Source organism: Zingiber officinale, chromosome 5B (genome assembly GCF_018446385.1).
Source record: "Zingiber officinale cultivar Zhangliang chromosome 5B, Zo_v1.1, whole genome shotgun sequence".
NCBI classification, from domain to species: Eukaryota; Viridiplantae; Streptophyta; class Magnoliopsida; order Zingiberales; family Zingiberaceae; genus Zingiber; species Zingiber officinale.
Window position 1 is genome coordinate 47861602 of NC_055995.1, and position 19189 is coordinate 47880790.

General features: G+C 35.0%; 1 protein-coding gene across 1 annotated transcript in view; it reads left to right on the forward strand.

Moving 5' to 3' along the window:
- The first annotated feature begins 9135 nt into the window (after positions 1–9135).
- LOC121987383 (MLO-like protein 9) overlaps positions 9136–19189 on the forward strand; it is a 94309-nt gene continuing 84255 nt past the window's right edge. Inside the window, exon 1 of the mRNA XM_042541204.1 lies at positions 9136–9273. Within this exon, the coding sequence (XP_042397138.1) occupies positions 9142–9273 (132 nt within the window). The 5' untranslated portion in view covers positions 9136–9141. The remainder of the gene's footprint in view (positions 9274–19189) is intronic.

Here is a 19189-nt window from a genome sequence, read left to right on the forward strand (position 1 = left end):
TTAATCATGTTTTGACACACATCTACTTGTATTTCATTAGCATAATCTATGTTTATTGCACCATATTTCATTATAATATCATACTTCCATTATATTCTATTCGGAGATCTACTCTTTGCTTGTTTTGATTGATAAGGATATGATTTGGAGCAAAATGGAGCTTAAATGAAATCTAGAGCTTTCAGAGTGTCTGGGTCATATAGAACTGACATGGGCATGGGAAAACTAAGTATTTCCATGTTCTAGTCATGTGGAAACCACACGGCTGTGTGGAAGTCGTGTGGGGGTCGTGTGGAGGCCGTGTGGAATCCACACGACCGTGTGGAATTTTCAGCACTACACACTAAAACTAAAACGGCCATAACTTTATGCTTGGTTAGAGTTATGGGTTGTTCTTTATACCAAAATATATATAACTTCAAGATCTACAACTTTGATGATGACTTCAATCAGAGAAAACCCCATCTTAATGGTATAAAAGATGTTGAAATGAGACATAGCTATGCAAAGCCATGCTAAGGACCATGCAAGGGGTGTGTGAGATCCACACGGTCGTGCAACACTTCTAGAGAGTAAACAGTAGTCGGTCGTGTGAGCCACATGACCGTGTAGCATTTCTAGAGGTCAAAAGAAGCTAGGTAGTGGGAGCCACACGGTCATGTAGCTCATCCAGAACTAAAGCAGAACTTGGTCATGTGAGCCACACGGCCGTGTCACCTTGGTCGAGAGCAAGAAAAAGGAGGTTATGTGGAGGCCACACGGGCTGTGTGGTTCCCATGCCCTGCTCTATAAAAGGTGTTTTTCTCCCCTTTTTACGGATCTTTGGCTTGGGGCTTTTCCCCATTGCTTGGGGAAGGGTTCTCCCCTTTGGGGAGACAATAGATCATCTATCTTCACTGATCCGTCCTCCTCCGGAGCAAGAGAGCGCCTCCAAGGATGCTACGCCTTAAAGATAAGTATTCTCTTCTCTCTATCTCTGTGTATTGAGTTGTAGATTGCTTTACTTATTGTCTTTGGTTGTAATTCCCTTGTAATGGAGTAGATCTCCAGATCTAGGATGTAGAAAGTAGTTATGATGTGTTGTGATATATGAACTATGTATTTAGACATTTTCCTATGCTATGAAGTGTTTATATAATATTCTATTGTGTATTGTGCCTTATATGTGTTTAACGAAATATGTGTGAGGATAATTCATGTAGATATAAGGGATTTGTTTTTATGTTAAGGTTGCTACTAGATTGAATAACTGGGGGGATCCTTATGATAGAAGGATACCCATTCAACCGGACATATTATGCCCTTCGTGACAGAGGACACCGATACTTAGCCAATTTCTAGAGTCAAAAGATCTTAACATAGGGACTCATCCTTGTTAAGAAGATTAATTAGAGTTTAGAGGGTTCTCCTAAATTAATATTAGGAAGTGATCTGTGTAATCTAGGAACGTGGACCGAGGGCCTTGGTGACAGAAGGATAGCCCTATAATCAGACTTCCTAAATTACCTCTTCTACTTAATTGCATTAATCTACCGTTAGGAAGTGACTTGTATAATCTAGGAATGTGGACCGAGGGCCCTTGTGACAGAAGGATAGCTCTATAATCAGACTTCCTAAATTACCTCTTATACTTAATAGCATTAGAACTTGAGTAGACTCTTTGGTGCAATCTTCGTGGGGTTGTATCGAACTCTAGTTAGAACTCCTACACGAGTGTAAGCATGGAGTTAGGGAGATGAACAATGCATGGGACATTAACTAGCATCGCAATGAAACCCAAATCCTAGTATTTATTTCCCTTCATTCACTTACGTTTTTTACTCTCTCTCCTCTCTTTTCTTTCTCTCTAGCGTTTGTGAACTATTTTAGATTTTCTAGATAATTCACTGTATAAACCTTCTCCGAGTAATAATCTGACGACTACTTCTTCGAAGGTTATACTGTTGAGAAACTGATTCATTCAGTGGCAAATTACTAACACTCGATTGACTAGATTCAGGCATCTCCTGATTTGTTGATAAAGGAACATTATCCTCCTCCTCTATCTCATATAAAGGAATTGACTTATCAACTTCACCTCGTGTTGAGAACTCAGTTTCAAGAAAAGTAGCATCTCTTGATTCTATTTCAGAGATGATTCAATTTTGTCGCTCACCAATGAAGACATAACCCTTAGAAGTCTCAGAATACCTTATAAAGATATACTTCTTACCTCTGGGTCTTAATTTTTCATATTCATGAGTCTTATCATGAACATAGGCAGCTGCCCCCCAAGGTCTCAGATTAAATCTGATTTTCTGCATGCCCAACATTCATGTGGGGGTAGATTGAACTGACTTTGAAGACACTTTGTTAAGTATATAGGCCACAACTAATAATGCATCTCTCTAATAGAAGATTGGAAAATTAGCCTACGCCATCATAGACCTAACCATTTCAAGAAGAGTTCTATTTCTTCTTTCAGCAACCCGATTTTTCTATGGAGTTCCAAGGATAGTTAGCTGTCTAATAATCCCTTTCTCATTACACATTGTCTTGAACTAATCAGACAAATATTCACCTCTAGGTTAGTGTGCAAGGTTTTAACCTTACATTCCAATTAATTCTCAACTTCGTTCAATTAACGAATGAAGCAATCTAATGGTTCAGATTTGTGAGAAATCAGATACACATGACGAAAATGTGTGAAGTCATCAATAAATGTAATGAAATAAGAACTCCCATTTCTAGCATTCAGATTCATTGGATCACAAATATCTGAATGAATTAATTGCAATGGTGATTCAGCCCTAATAGCCTTACCAAATGGTTTCCTAGTTGTCTTTCCAGCAAGACAATGTTCATATATAGACAAGTGAATCCTAGCATGAGTGCCAAAAAGGCCCTCCTTAGCTAATCTATTCATTCATTCTTGTCCTATATGTCCTAGTCTAGCATGCCAAATTTCATCATTAACATCAGCATTACTAGTAAGAGCAATATTTGAAAAAACAACTATCATTATTATTTGGTTCTACATCAAGAACCATAAAACTATTTGTTACATAACCATGCCCAATTAACACAAAGTTAATTTGAAGTTCCACACAATGGCTATGAAAATTTATACAATAACCTAAATCAAGAAGATAAATGATAGAAACCAGATTCCGTCGAATCTCAGGAGCATACAGGACATCGTGTAGAAATAAGGTACGCTCACCACGTAGGTTGACCTTGCAAGTGCCAATTCCTTTGACTTCAATTCTTACATTATTTCCTACATATATCCATTTGTTGCCAACTATTACCCAACGATACTCCACATATGTAGCTCGATCACGAGCTACATGGTTCGTTTCTCCTGAATCTATAATCTACAAAGGATAATAATCAGCTAACAACACTGTACTTGCAACATAATACTCATGGAAAGAAGTTAAAGATGGATCTACCTTTTTAGGCTCAGTACAATCCTGAGCAAAATGACCCTTCTTGCCACAATTGAAGAAAGTCAACTTGCTCTTAGGTTTTTATCCATATTTATTTCCTTTCTTCTTGATTTATTTTTTAACAGCAACAACACTAGCCTCCTTTTCTTTACCCTTTCCTTTCTTAAACCACCTTTTCTTATTCTTAGAACCAAAACCTTCAGCTACAAAGGCTTGACCAGAAATCTTGACGGATTCAATCCTCTCCACCTCAAGTTCTACATGGCGTGAGACATTAGTGAAAGTCTTGATACTCTCACTATAGGTCAGATTCTATTTCATCATTTCCCAAGAATTAGGAAGGGAATGAATAACTGCCTGAACCTCTTATTCATCCGTCAATGCATAACCAGTAGTCTTAAGCTCTTGAATCATGTTACCCATCTCCTTGAGATGTTGGGCCATGGTAGCATTCGAGCATTTTTTACATCTATCAAACTTGATTATTAGCTGACGGAGCTTATTCAGACTTTCTCCACTATATTTCTCCTTAAGAGCTGCCCAGACTACATGAGCTATAAGATACGACTCATATTCAAAAACTAGGTCATTCACCTTTAAATTAATCAATATTCCCTTAGCAGTAGAATCCTTCTTCTTCCATGCTTTATAGACATCAAGATCTTGTCTGTTCTGTGTAGTAGGATCTATAGCTTCTTCCATAACCTGTTTTATAGTCTCAAGAACTACTTTTTCCTCCAAAACATATTGTATCTTGAGTTGTCAGATTTTGTAGTTATCCTGATATAATTTCTCTCTATTATTGAGTTTAGCTATGATGTTCTTATTTGTCATGATCTAACATAAATAAATATATTATTTAGTATTCAGTGCAATTCATATGCATGCAATTTATGATTGACTCAATATTAATTTGATTTTGTTTATAAAATCAAGTGATAATTATGTTTTCACTCATAATTTATATGGTCCAATCAAATCAACATTGATCAATACTATTACATACATCCCAACAAATGAACTAATCATCGTTCTATTATGATTTCTTTAATTAAATGAACTAATCATTTAATAAAATGAACTAATCATTTTTCATGTATCATGTAGAATAATCAGCATATGAATGAACATATCATTCATATAAATATGTCGCAAATTGTTAACATATAACAACTGGACATGAACTAAATGGACTAATACTATTTATACATAATGACAGTAACAATAACAGAACTCTTACAAACTAGATAGGCTGACACCACTCTCACTAGGATAGACACTAGTGCAGTGACCAGCATAATCCCCTTTAACTTGGACTCATTTGAGGCAATATCAAATAGACCAACTTTAAGATTTTCAATTTAATCTATCATCGAAACTTCTTCAGAATCCTCTTTAGATTCTTCAGGATCCTCTTCTAGATCCTTCTCAAATTCTTCAGGATCTTCCTCTAGGAACTCATGGTGAAATAGATCCACACACAACTATGCATATAAGGTTCTCCCTTCGGAGAGCCTCCATATCTGGTGGTGCTACCATCTTAGGATTCTCCGGTAGTGAACGAATCAATGCCCAGGTCCTGTAATTATCCAGGATTGAAAACTCTTCTTATTCGAGTTTTCAGGATTGGTAATCATCCGTGCCATTTTTAAACTGAAATTAACTGAGTTAATACAAAACCAACTAATCAATATAAAACTGGCTTAATTTAATTTATATAGGCATAGAACCAATATTATTAATCAAGAAAAATAAATCTTCTTGATTTTTAAGAATCTAAATCAACTTATCCATTTGATTTGTTGATTGAGAATCCAGATCCTGAGCTCTGTCCAATGTCCTTATTAGAACTAATTTAATTGGATAGAAATTTCTTACCTATGTTCTGTTATTATTTAATCCAAGCTTATTTAAGGCAATCTTAGACTTATTGATCAAACTCAGGTCCTTTTGATCAAACCAATATCTATTGGATTAAGTCTGATATATTAGAACAAATCTAATTAGTTTAGTTGAACCAACTAATGGTTTGAACTAAATCGAGATTTAATTGGATCAAAATTAGTCTTCTTAAACTAACTTGGTCAGATTTGGTCAACCCAACCCATGTGATCAAACTATCCCAATTAATAATAAATCAATCTAGTTAAACCAACTAATGGGTTGAATCAAATTGCTGGTTAGTTCAATTTTTAATTAATTAAACAATAAATTAATTAAACATGCATTTATTAATTAACAAAACATTTCAAAATGCATATAATTAATTAATAAATGTATTTAATTAAAATTTAATCAAACATTTTCATGCAAACGTGCAAACACACTATTTAACTTTTTTTTATTCTTTTGAATCGATTAAAATAATCGATTACACAAGAAAGTTTGCCTTTAATCGATTAAAAAAAATTGACGGAAAAATAGTAACAAATACTTTTTTTCAGTTTAATCGATTATTCAGATCGATCAAAAATCTATTTGAATTGATTACACTTGTGCTTGAATCGATTATATAAACTTACTGTGCTTCGTCAGTTTCATCGATTACACAGATTTTGAATTGATTAAGATCTTTTTAAATTGATTAGTTTAATCGATTAAATTTCTTCTTATCTTCTCTACCGTGACCACGACGCTCACTTCTTTTGCCGCAAAGAACACGGCTACTGTGACTATCGATCGTTGGCCTCCGGATGTGGTCACTTGCACTCTCTGGCTATGAAGGTCGATAGCCAGCAACCTCTTGGGGCTCGACAACTATGGCAGATCGTGACCCAGTCTCGATCTTGCTTGGCGATGGCGGAAGAACCCTTTTTTTGACGAAGAGACAAGTTTCATGCTTAGACATCGCTTTGATACCATTGTTGACAGTTCTAAGCATGAAAAATATAGAAATATGAAATCTGCAAAAACTCACAGTGATCTCCCACAGATCTACAATCGACACTGATAAGACTTACCGATGGAAGAATGGTCACAGAATCAGAAAGATCTTCATGGTTCACAAACTAAATCCCTCTTGTGAGATTGGACAAATCAATCTTGAATGTTCTTCTTTGCCCACCGTCGCCTCCGATGTGCACACATTGATAACCTTCTTCCTCTTTTCGATTGCTCTTGGATGCTTCATTATATAAGAAGGAAGCATCAGTTTGTAACCGATGCTTTGATGGCATATAATGGAGGAAGATGAAGGTGAATGGACACACCTTCATCTTTCTAACATTACAACTAATGCAACATCCAACAGATGGACCACCCAGAGGAAGTCTACTCCTCGGTGGAGATCGTGGCCCTGGGAGATATCTAGGGACTCTAGGGAGATGATCAATATTTTTCATAATATTGGTATAACGCAGCAACCTGCTGATCCGTGATATCCATGAAGTTTATAAACTCATTCATTCTCCCTTGGTGAGTGTAGTAGTCTCCCACAAAATTGGATACCCTACTCTAGAAATTATCCCTCTTATGAAATTGGTCCTATACATATTGGAGCTGATCATGAGTGGAGTCATAGTGGTCCTCCAATATCTTATGAAAAATGTGTTGCTTCTCATGAAGAGAATCCAATGATGCATAAAAAGTAGAGAAATCATAGCTAGAAGGCCCTGCACTACCATAAGCAAATGAATGTCTAGTCGGGTTAGAAAATTCAATCGACAGCGAGCCTTTAGGTGAGGGATACTCGTGACACTCTCTAGAGGACGCGTAGGAATTAGGAATTAGATCCTTAATAATCCAATTATCGGGGTTACGAATTGTTGAGCACTTGGGATTTGGTAAAGGGATAGGGAACTCATCCCTTTTAGGAAAACTGAATCCATTTTCATTCTAACATATCATTTTCATTGCTAGGCACATGTCTATGTCTATTTTGATATTTCCATGTATAATTTCTAGACTCGAGATGTCTAGTTCAAGTTTCCTAGCAATGGTCCTAATGAACCTACCAAATATGATTGTTCCCGAGTTTGCCCTCCCCACTCTCTGCATAGTTTGCAAAAAATGGAACCTTCCATCAAATTCGACTTTGTGAATCATGACCCACATAGAATAAAGCTCCACCTTTCTTATCACATCGTCACTCTCACCTCTACCATAGATAATCTCACTTATAACACGTCGAAGGTATCGAAAGACGGGTTTCTACATATGGGAGACTTTAGATCTAGATGGATCATAGGGTTCACTTAAACTGGTGATCAAGCTCCAAAAGAAATTAGCATTGTATCTATAATCAAACTTGTGAGGTACCCTTGTGGGTAAGCTAAAATAGTTATTAAATTCATAAAGAGTCCAAAGTTATTCATGATTCATTAACTGAAAATTAATTTGCCCATCATAATCGTCGTCGAAAGTAAAATTAGATTCTAAGAAACTTAAAAATTCTAGAACAAGACGTGGGTAGGTTGGTTTACTAGCCTTGGGCAGTTGAATAACGCATGAGAAGGATAGATATCTAACTACTAGTCAGGATTTGATCTCTAGATCTTATAATAGTAATATCATTATGCGCTAGCCAACTGTCTATTATGAGAGAACAGATTAATTTTTTCACTCTTAGAGAATTGCATGCTTTCAATGTGTTCAAATTATATCCTGTCCAGTTTTTCAACATTCTTATTGTAACATTTTTTATTCCCTCTCGCTCCTTTTGTAGATTATGAAGTTCAGCTATGTGTTTCATGAATAATGAATCTAATTTATGATGTTTGTGACTTAAAATAGAAATCATGGGCTAATTGGATTTTTTTTATTTGTTGATGTTCCATAATATTTTCATCACAAAAGCTCTATTTTAAATATAATTTCTTAAAAAATCAATACTATCTCTCGTTTTTTTAATAGTATAATTCTTCCATGCCACTTAGAACTTCTCACAACCAATGATCTTTATATCTTTATAGTATAGTAGTGCACAAGGGTTCACTGTGACTAAATATTTTTGTGGCAGTTAATTTCAACATGTACAAATTTTTTAAACTGGATTAGTTTGATTTAAATTATCTTCAAAATAATATTTCTACTTAACATAGTAAATGAATTAATACCTTATCCAGACAATATGATTAATTATTACATTGTCATATATTTATATTATATTTATTTCATTACATGGTAGACGGTGGAAACGATATATTCATGCAACGAGGATTTGATTTAGAAGACATATTATATATCTGCAGTGTTCGAATCACTATTAATACTGAAGCACCGAACCATAATGAAGTCACAAAGATTTTGACATTACATTTATATTAGAAAATATTATATTATGTGAAAATAATTTAATGTTTTATAATCTTTATATGTCAGTAATTTTATAGTATAATGTTTAATTTATATTAGGCATAACATCGGTGTAGCTTGGGATGACTATTAATATTGGAGAAAGATGGTATCATTCATTTACAAGGGACATTTAATTCTACCATAATAACCCTTTGCATCTGAGAAATCAGACGCCCAACATTTTACACCCGTTGTGATGACCGTCATATGGCCGAAGAAAACGAAGCGGATTTTGTGGCTCCCACTCCCACATATTCTATTCTTCACGGGCTTTCTCGCGAATACAATTGCTCGTTCTTTTGTTCTTCCGTGTCTTATTCCTCCTCGTTTCTCTCGTTCCTCCCCAACGTTTGACGGAAAGGAATAGTGTAGAAGAAATTTGATCAAATTTCTTGTCCATTTTGTATTATCGGCGATGGCGGAAGGCCATGGAGCTGAGCATTTGAGAGAGCTCGACGAGACGCCGACCTGGGCGGTGGCCTCTGTGTGCGCCGTCATCATCTTAATCTCTATTTTATTGGAGAAGGGTCTCCACCATCTCGGAGAGGTAGCGTAATTTGTATCCTCGCTTTTGTTATTTTTTTCATAAAATTTAAATTTGTTATCCGTTTTTTTGCTTTCGATTTGTTATTTACTATTGTGGGAGCTTCCGGTATCTACTCTTTTTGCTATTGCATTTCTTTGTTTATGAAAAAATTAGAGGGAAAAAAATCATTTGGTAATTTAGTTGAAGGCGAATGAAAACCGACTTCCTGGAGGACAAAGTTGGAAGTCCTTATCCTTCAATTCCATTCGCTTTCACATTTTGGCTTTTGGTTTTCTAAATTGGATTATTGAAATATCACTTTTTCCTTTACAACTGTTTTTGGCGTCTTTTTTTTGTTGGAACATAACTACCAACTCCATCTAGCTTGATCACGTTTTTGTTAATTTTCCAAAAAAAAAAAAACGAAAGAATAGTAAAGAAAATGCAAACTAGAGGAAGTGCCTGGAACTAAATGGATACCTCCATAATTGAGAATAGATGCGTAGCCATATCTCACAGCTAGACCACTTCGTATTGCTTAAGAATTTCTAGAAGGCAAGGTCATGGCTGCTTATGAAAAGAACAGAGCTCATGATGCTCTTGAGAGAGATTATTGACGTACAAAGAATTTGGGAGCACATCTAGCTAGTTGATTGAAACAAGATTTAAAATTTTGATTCATGCTGAAATTTTGACTTTTAATGGAAACAATACCTGATACGGTGCCATTGGAAAATTAGAAAGAGAAGGAGATTTAAAAGAAAAATAAAAAGACAACACATTTATATTCTTAACTCCCATATAAAATGATACAATTTTTTTTTATCTGTAATTAAGAAAATAGTAAACATTATTTCAATTAATTTTGACATGTATTGTAGTATGTCAAGGGGTTTTAGATATGGTTTAACATCTCATATAATGTTGGACAAAATGGTCGAAATATATAATTTTGAAAAATTACCAAAACTCAATACCACTTGATATTGAGGTTCAAAATCTCGAACCCTGCCATTGTTTCGGTCTTCGACCAAAAAGATATCATTCTAAAATCGTGTCAACGCTTCTATGCATGATACCCATGATAGATTGAAAGTTGAAGGAGGAAGGAGATGAAGAAAAGAAAGGAGATATTGTCTTTGTTAAGTTGTATCGAGTTTTGGTAATTTATTGGAATGGGTGTTGCACCCAGCATTGTACAAGATTTAAAACCAAGCTCAAATTATGTATCATTCCTATGCTTCATCTTCTTCCTTCTTCAACTCCAATCATTATGCATTGAAATATTAGCACAATACCGAAACAATATTGTTTCTATTGAAGATTGACATGTTGGTACAACACGAAATTTTGAATCTTATCTTCAAGAGGCCACTATAACAATATTAAAAGAATACTTTCTACCTAGTTACCTTTGGGATGAGGCAATAGTGCCGCTTTCTATATCCAAAATAGGGTACTTGTCGATAAGCTTTTGGTAAAAACTAATTATGAATTATAGTTTGGAAAGACCCCTACAATTAAACAACTTAGGTGTTTGGTTGTAAGGGATATATTTTGGATACTAAGCACCATTTAGGAAACTTTTTTGGCAAAGGCAGATGAAGGAATATTAATTGGTTATTCCTTGACCATGGAGTCTACAACAAGAGGACCGGTAAAGTTGAGGAATCCTAAAATATTGTATTCCATGAAAATCCAAGCAATCCATTGATAAGAATATTGATGGAGCCTTGAACAAGGATATTGCCTTTGGACTTGAGAAATAGAGTTTAGAGGGGCAATGTTCAAGGGGGAGCTAGAGGGGATTTGGATGATAAAAGAAGGGAGACATAGAATGTGGAGGATACATCTCAACCACCTAGGTCGCTTTGAGTTAATTTTGACCATCCAATTAACTAAGTTGTTGGAGGTATATCATAAAAGGTGAGGACTAGATCCTATTTTAGGAAACCAATTGCCTTAGTATCTCAAGTTGAGCCTAAATCCATATATCATTTATTCTTGGAACTGGATTGGGTATTGGCTATGCAAGAAGAATTGACTCAATTTGAGTGAAATTAAGTTTGGACCCTAGTTCCTAAACTCAAAGAAAATTCAATTATTGATACTAGATGAGTCTTTAGAAATAAGTTACATGATAGAAGAACAGTAGTAAGAAATAAGGATAGAAATGTTGCACCCCTCGGGCCATGGTGCAACGACAAGCTGCTTAAGCAGTTTCCCAAGCAACCAAGGTTCGAATTCCAGCTATGGCGCATTGTAGGATATTTTCTCTAGTAGGATGAAAAATCTGGGATATTGGCTGTTGGACGAGAAGTCGCTTGCGCTTCTGGATTTGCATGGTGGCCAAGCCGTCCACCTGAAGGACTAGTTGGACCGAAGGCTCAGACACTTGGGTTATAAAAAAAAAAGGATCGAATTGTTGCTTTTGGGTTTACCCAAGTTGAAGGATTGGATTATAATGAGACTTACGCAGTCATAACTCATCTTAAAACTATTTGGATGCTTTTAGCATTTGTTGCTCACATAGGGTTCAAGTTATACTAAATGGATGTGAAGTCGATATTCCTTAATGGGTTTATTAAGGAAGAAGTTTGTGTAGGGTACCACCTGGATTTGAAAATGTTGATTTTTTAAATTATGTGTACAAGCTTGAGAAAGTTTTTATGGGCTAAAACAAGCATCCAGGGCTCGATATAAGTGATTATCATCTTTTCTCATTTCTTAGGACTTTAGACAAGGAAAAGTAGATCCCACTTTGTTCATAAGTCATATGAAAATGAGTTAATTATAGCCTAAGTGTATGTAGATTATATTATTTTTAATTTAACCAATAGTGATTTCCTTCATTAATTTATCATTCATATGGAAAGTGAGTTTTAGATAAGTCTAGTAAGAGAGTTGAATTTCTTCCTAGGACTTTAAATTAAACAACTAAGAAAGGAGTTTATGCCCATAAACAAAATATGAACTTATGAAGAAGTTTGACATGGAAGGTGCCGAGGAGTTGTCTACTATAATGGTTACGAATGTTAAGATGGATCATGATCCAGATGGTAAACTAGTGGATCTTAAGTATTAGGAGTGTTATAGGTAGTTTGTTGTACCTTAACACTAGTAAATCGGATATTTAGTTCAAGATTTAAAATGTCGACCTATGTTGAGGTTTTGGTCCTGGACCAAAATGATACGATTTAGATACCATATCTACTGTGCAGATATAGTTTCAATATTTTTTAAATATTAAATATATTAATTTAAAATAAAATATTTAATATAAATCTTTAAAAAATAAAAAAATAATCTTTTAAAAAGGGAAAAAAATGAAAATAAATAAATAAAATATATAATTAATTAGATAATTTTATTATAGTTTAATAAAATCTCTTTAAATTATCTTTTTCATAGCTAGGAGTTGATTAAGTTTTAATTAAAAAAACACCACAAACCCGTGACAACCACTCGACTGTGGCATGTGACCCCTTATTGGCAGCCATGGGGGTTGTGTGACTCCTTTGACGCGGCCTCAGGGGTCACACGACCCCTCTGCGGAGGACATGAAGCTTGCACGACCACTCTGCAGTCGTTGTGGGGTCTCATGATTCCCTTGCTGCTGCCATGGGGGTCGCACAATCCCTCCGCTACTTCCGCGGGGGTCGCAAGACCCCTCCATGCGGTCGCAAGGTCGCGCGATGCCTACAACTGCCTTGGGGATTGGTTCTAGGTCGTGTCGGTGCTGTTCGACAAGAGGAACGAAATGTTTCATCCATTTCGACCAGCTCAACATGGTTTTTTAATCCATGATTTAGTTTGTAGTTAACATATGTAGTAGTTATCAATCATGTACCAAAGAGTTATATTTGATTGTTGTTAAAAGAATTTTAAGGTATATTTTTAGGTTTCATATCTAAGGATTAATGCATTCAAATTGGTAGATTACTTTGATTTCAATTTTGCAGGTTGAAAATTGAATAAGAAGAGTACAGGTGGAAGATGCTAATTTCTTGGATCTAAAGTTAGTTGAAATAGCTGAAAGCAACATCCATTATGGAAGTTGAGTATATGGCTCTGGGAGGATGTGTGGCACAATTGTTTTGATACTCACACTTGAAGATTTTAGACTTAGTTATACAAATATTCAAGTCGTGTGATAACGTGAGCACTATCAATTTAACTAAGAACCTAGTGTATCACTTAAGAACAAAATGCAATGAAGTGAAGCATCATTTCATTAGAGATTGTGTGGCAAGGGGAGACATAGTGCTTCATTATTTGGACTCCAAGTCTAGGTTTGCTGATATATTTATCAAAATTCTTTTGGAATTTAAGTTTAGCACTCTTAGAAGGGAGCTCGATCTTTGCTTTGTGGACTAAGTTGATCCTGCTAAACTTGCATGATCACATAGTCTAGGTTTATACTTTAAGCATATCACAAGAACCTAACAACAACAACAACAACAACCAAGCCTTTTCCCACTACGTGGGGTCGGCTGTATGAATCCTTTTACGCCATTGAGCTCTATCTCCTATTATATCATCATCTATATTTAAATAAATTTTATCTTGTTTTATTGTTGCTAACCAAGTCTTTTTTGGTCTTCCTCTTCCTCGTTTTATATGCATGTTTATCATAGTTTCACATCGTCTAACTGGAGCATTTATTGGTCGTCTAAGTACATGTCCGTACCATCTTAAACGTGTCTCTCTGAGTTTTTCCTCAATAGATGCAACTCCTACTTTCTCTCTAATGCTCTCATTTCTTATTTTGTCCATCCTCGTATGTCCACACATCCACCTTAACATCCTCATCTCTGCAACTCTCATCTTCTGCTCATGTGCTCGAGTCATAGCCCAACATTCAGCTCCATATAACATAGCAGGTCTAACTGCTGTTTTATAGAACTTACCTTTAAGTTTAAGAGGTACTTTACGGTCACATAAAACACTCGACGCTCCCCTCCATTTCACTCATCCTGCTTGTATTCTATGTAAGACATCTCTCTCAATCCCTCCATCATTTTGTAAAAATGATCCTAAATATTTAAATCTCTCGGTTCCAGGCAACTCGTCCTCTCCTATCTTAACAATTGTTTCATTACTTCTAATATTGCTAAACTTAAATTCCATATATTCCGTCTTTAATCTACTAAGCTTAAAACATTTCCTTTCTAGTGTTTCCCTCCAAGATTCTAGCTTAGCATTTACTCCTTCACGTGTCTCATCTACCAAAATAATATCATCTGCAAACAACATGCACCACGGTACTGTGTCTTGAATGTGTGCAGTGAGTTCGTCCATAATTAATGTAAAAAGATAGGGACTTAGAGCTGATCCTTGATGTAACCCTATCTTTATTGGAAATGCTTCAGTTACTCCGCCTGAAGTCTTTACTCTGGTCGTTACATCCTCATACATATCCTTAATTAGTTCAATATATGTTACGCTAACACCTCTCTTTTCTAAAATTCTCCATATAATTTCTCTTGGGACTCTATCATATACCTTTTCTAAGTCAATGAATACCATGTGTAGATCTTGTTTTTGCTCTCGATATTTTTCAATTAATTGTCTAAGAAGATGTATAGCTTCTATTGTCGACCTTCCAGGCATGAACCCAAATTGATTTTCTGTCACTGTGGTCTCCTTCCTTAATCTTTTTTCTATTACTTTTTCCCAAAGTTTCATAGTATGACTCATTAGTTTAATACCCCTATAGTTTGCACAATTTTGTACGTCTCCCTTATTCTTATATAAGGGAACTAGAGTACTTATCCTCCATTGATCAGGCATTTTTTTCGTTTTCAATATCATGTTAAATAATTTTGTAAGCCATTCAATACCTTGTTTCCCTAAGCACTTCCATACCTCTATCGGAATATCATCTGGTCCAACAGCTTTTCCATTGTGTATCTCATTTAAAGCTTGTTTTACTTCTGAAGTTTGAATTCTACGATAAAAATTAAAATTTCGATGCTTATTTGACCTAATTAAATTACCTAAGTTAAGTTGGTCTCCTAAACCTTCATTAAAAAGTTGATGAAAATACCTCTTCCACCGCTCTTTTATTTCTTCATCGCTTACTAATACCCTATTACCTTCATCTTTAATACATTTTATTTGGCTAAGATCTCTTGTTTTTCTTTCTCTCGCTTTAGCTATTCTATAAATATCTTTTTCCCCTTCTTTTGTATCCAATTTTTGATATAACCGTTCAAAAGTTTCATTTTTTGCTTCACTCACTACTTTCTTAGCTTCTTTCTTGGCTATTGTATATTTTTTTAAATTTTCCTCGTTCTTACAAATATATAATTCCTTATAAGCTATTCGTTTTTCCCTCACTTTCTCTTGTACTTTCTCATTCCACCACCAAGATTCTTTACTTAGCGGTGCATGCCCCTTTGACTCACCGAGGACACTCTTAGCTACTATTTTCAACTTTGATACCATCTTATCCCATGTTGTATTAGAGTCATCGTATATTTCACCTAATGCTTGTACTTCTACCTTCTCTTTAAATATATGTTGCTTCCCATCCTTTAACTTCCACCACTTAATTCTAGGAATTGTATATATTTTCTTTCTATTGATACTATGTTTGAGGCGTATATCCAACACTACTACCCTATGTTGGGTAGTTAAGCTTTCTCCAGGGATGACTTTGCAATCTTTACAAATCTTTCTATCCTTCTTCCTAACCATAAGAAAGTCAATTTGCGATTTATTATTCCCACTTTTGAATGTGACTAAGTGTTCTTCTCTTTTCTTAAAAAATGTATTAGCTAATATAAGGTCATATGCTATCGCAAAATCTAATATAGTTTTCCTTCCTCATTTCTCGTTCCAAACCCATAACTCCCATGTACTCTCTCATATTCCTCATTTTTCACTCCGACATGGCCATTTAGATCACCTCCTATTAAAATCCTTTCATTTGGTGGAATATTTTGTAATATTTCATCTAAGTCCTCCCAAAACCTTAATTTGGTAGCTTCATCTAATCCTACTTGTGGTGCATATACGCTAATTATGTTCATAGTTTCTTTCGCCACTATTATCTTAAGAGTTATAATTCTATCCCCTTTTCTAACTACTCCTACAACTTCATCCTTTAACAAACTATCTACAATAATACCCACTCCATTTCTTGTTTTACTTTTTCTAGTGTACCATAACTTAAAACCCGAGTTCTCTATCATCTTTGCCTTCTCACCTGTCCATTTTGTCTCTTGTACACATAAAATATTAATTTTTCTCTTAATCATCATATCTACTACCTCCATTGATTTACCAGTGAGAGTTCCTATATTCCATGTTCCAAATCTTAGATTATTAGTTTTCCTATCATATTTGTTCTTATCTAACATATGGTGTGAGAACTCTTGCCTATTTAACACTACACCCAAGTTCTCATGGAGATGTAGCGGTCCTTGCTGAGACGTTACAGTCGGACCCTGTAACGCGAACTCTTGCATATTTATCACTACACCCGAGTTCTGGAGATGTAGCGGTCCTTGCCGAGACGTTACAGTCGGACCCTGCAACGCGTTCCTTCCGGGGAACAACCTAGCATTAGCACAATAGTTTAATGGATTCATTCATGAAATTTTGCCATAGTTTGACGCTGGCTGGCAACCTAACGCAACCCTCCTCCTTTATCCGGGCTTGGGACCGGCCATGACTGGTCATCATGGGCGGAGTTCTCGTTAAGACACATAGATGTGAGTAAGATGTTAGGATGAGATTCTTGGCTCATAATGTCAGTTATGAAGCATTACTTTAAGGCAAGAAACTATAAAAAATATTAATCATTAAGTTGACCAACTATAAGGAAGACTTGTGCATAATTAATGTTCTTTAAGTTTGAAGATAATGGTTGGACAACCCTAACAAAGTTTTTAAAATATTGTTTGGAAAATTAAAATTTTTGGTTTAAAAGTTTATGTACAAAGTCTGTCTTTTATACTTTATATCAAGCTTCAAATCTATGGAATATTATCTATAAAAATGATTAGTTTTTAAGGAATATTTTATAAGATGTAAGGAATATATCCTATAAATGCATCACTGAAAGACCTTAGATAGTCGAATCATTTATTAAAATTCATCCTTAGTAGACTTGTTGATCAACATTAGTCGACCAATGAAGGTATCAGTTGATTGATAAACTTTGGTACCATTACAGAATGTTTTGGAGTCAACGAGATTAGTCACTGCTCAACACTTTGACCTCACAAAACCTTTTCTAGTTGACTCGAAAACATTACCTTAAACTCGTATTTTTCAAGTTGAAATGTAATAGTCACCTTGATGGTTCATAATTTTCTCAAATATACATATGGTCTAAATTGCGTATGCATTAGTCGACCATAACAAAATATTAATGCACCGATGAAAAGTCAAAATTGTCATTATCCTAATATTTATCATCGTAACTACCACATTTAATTATAATTTGACAATAGCAAATTTAGTCGACTGTTTATATACATTTAGTCGAATAAAAAATTCAAATTATCCCATTAACTAGCATTGGAACTATTCAACAATCATAATTACTCTCATCATTAAAACTTGTTCAATTGACTAAAGTGATATAAGCAGTAGACTGTTTATACTATTCACAAACATAGAATGTCTTATAATTGACTTGTGAAGTTAACTAAAGGAATTCAATAGTATAGAGAAGGTTCAATCAATCGCAATTGATCAATATTTAATTATCGGACAAAAGCACATTTAGTCGACTTGTGAAGTCAACTAAAAGTTAAAAAAATGTATAAAAGTGAACACAAAGAAGGAAAGAGATTATGTGGTTTGGTAGCCCCCCCCCCCCTTTTGCTACTCCATGGCCTATAAACTTTCATTAGGTCACTCTACGAAATCCACTAACTTTTTCCTATTCAAAACTCTTTCAAAGGGGGAGAAACCCCTTACAATCTTCAAGTGTATAAAAACAAAAGACAAATAATACAAGTGTCAAGAGTATGTGAGCTTAAGTAGAGAAAATAACATAGTATAATTATTGTAGAAAAAATGTTCCTTTAAAGCTTAGAGATCCTATATTTATAGCCTTGGCCTAAACTCCCGAAAAGCCTTTAGAAACATCTAGTTTGCCTTGCATTGGTTGATTGCTCTCTGCATGCCACGTTGGATAACTGCTCCAACCATCACTTGGGCCGACTGAATGCTTTCATTAGTCGACTTCCTTCATCTTGAATGACTATTATAATGAGCTAACCGTTTCATTATAACAATTCAACCTTCAATTGACTTCTCCTTATCATGAGTCGATTGCTCCAATGAATTAACTATAGTTCTAGTCGACTCAAATTAATTATTAGTTGATTGTAGTTCCATCAAACATAATGTTCCCCAATCAACTAGTGTAGTCCACAGACTGTTGTCTACTGACACATTCTAGTTTCTAAATGCTTCACGTCATTTGTTGATTTAGTGAACATTCAACCGATAATTTTATTTCAGTCAACTAATATGGTGACTAAGTCAATTCTAAAGCTTTCGTTCATGTCTAATTTAGTCCTTTGTCTCCATGATTACATGGTCACTATGTTCATCATTGTATAAATAAAATCTGCTAAGTCATTGGAGAGAACCATTCTCTAGGACCTTAAATGGGATCTTTCTTTACTTTGCCAAGCCTTTTGTAGATACATTTTCGTTTGGCAAGTATCTGATCACCTTTAATTTGCTAGGAATTCTCCTTACTCACTGTTAATCTAATGAGATTTCTCCTTAGCTATCACCCTTGATCTTCTAGGATTTCTCTTGTGACTTGCACTTATATACACTTGTCACAAGCTAATTCAACTCATTCTAATTTAAGCCTTTGCCTAATATCAAAACCAATTGCACCAAAAACATCCCATTTGTTGAAATGTTTACCCAACCAGTGTTTGAATAGTAGTCAATTGGT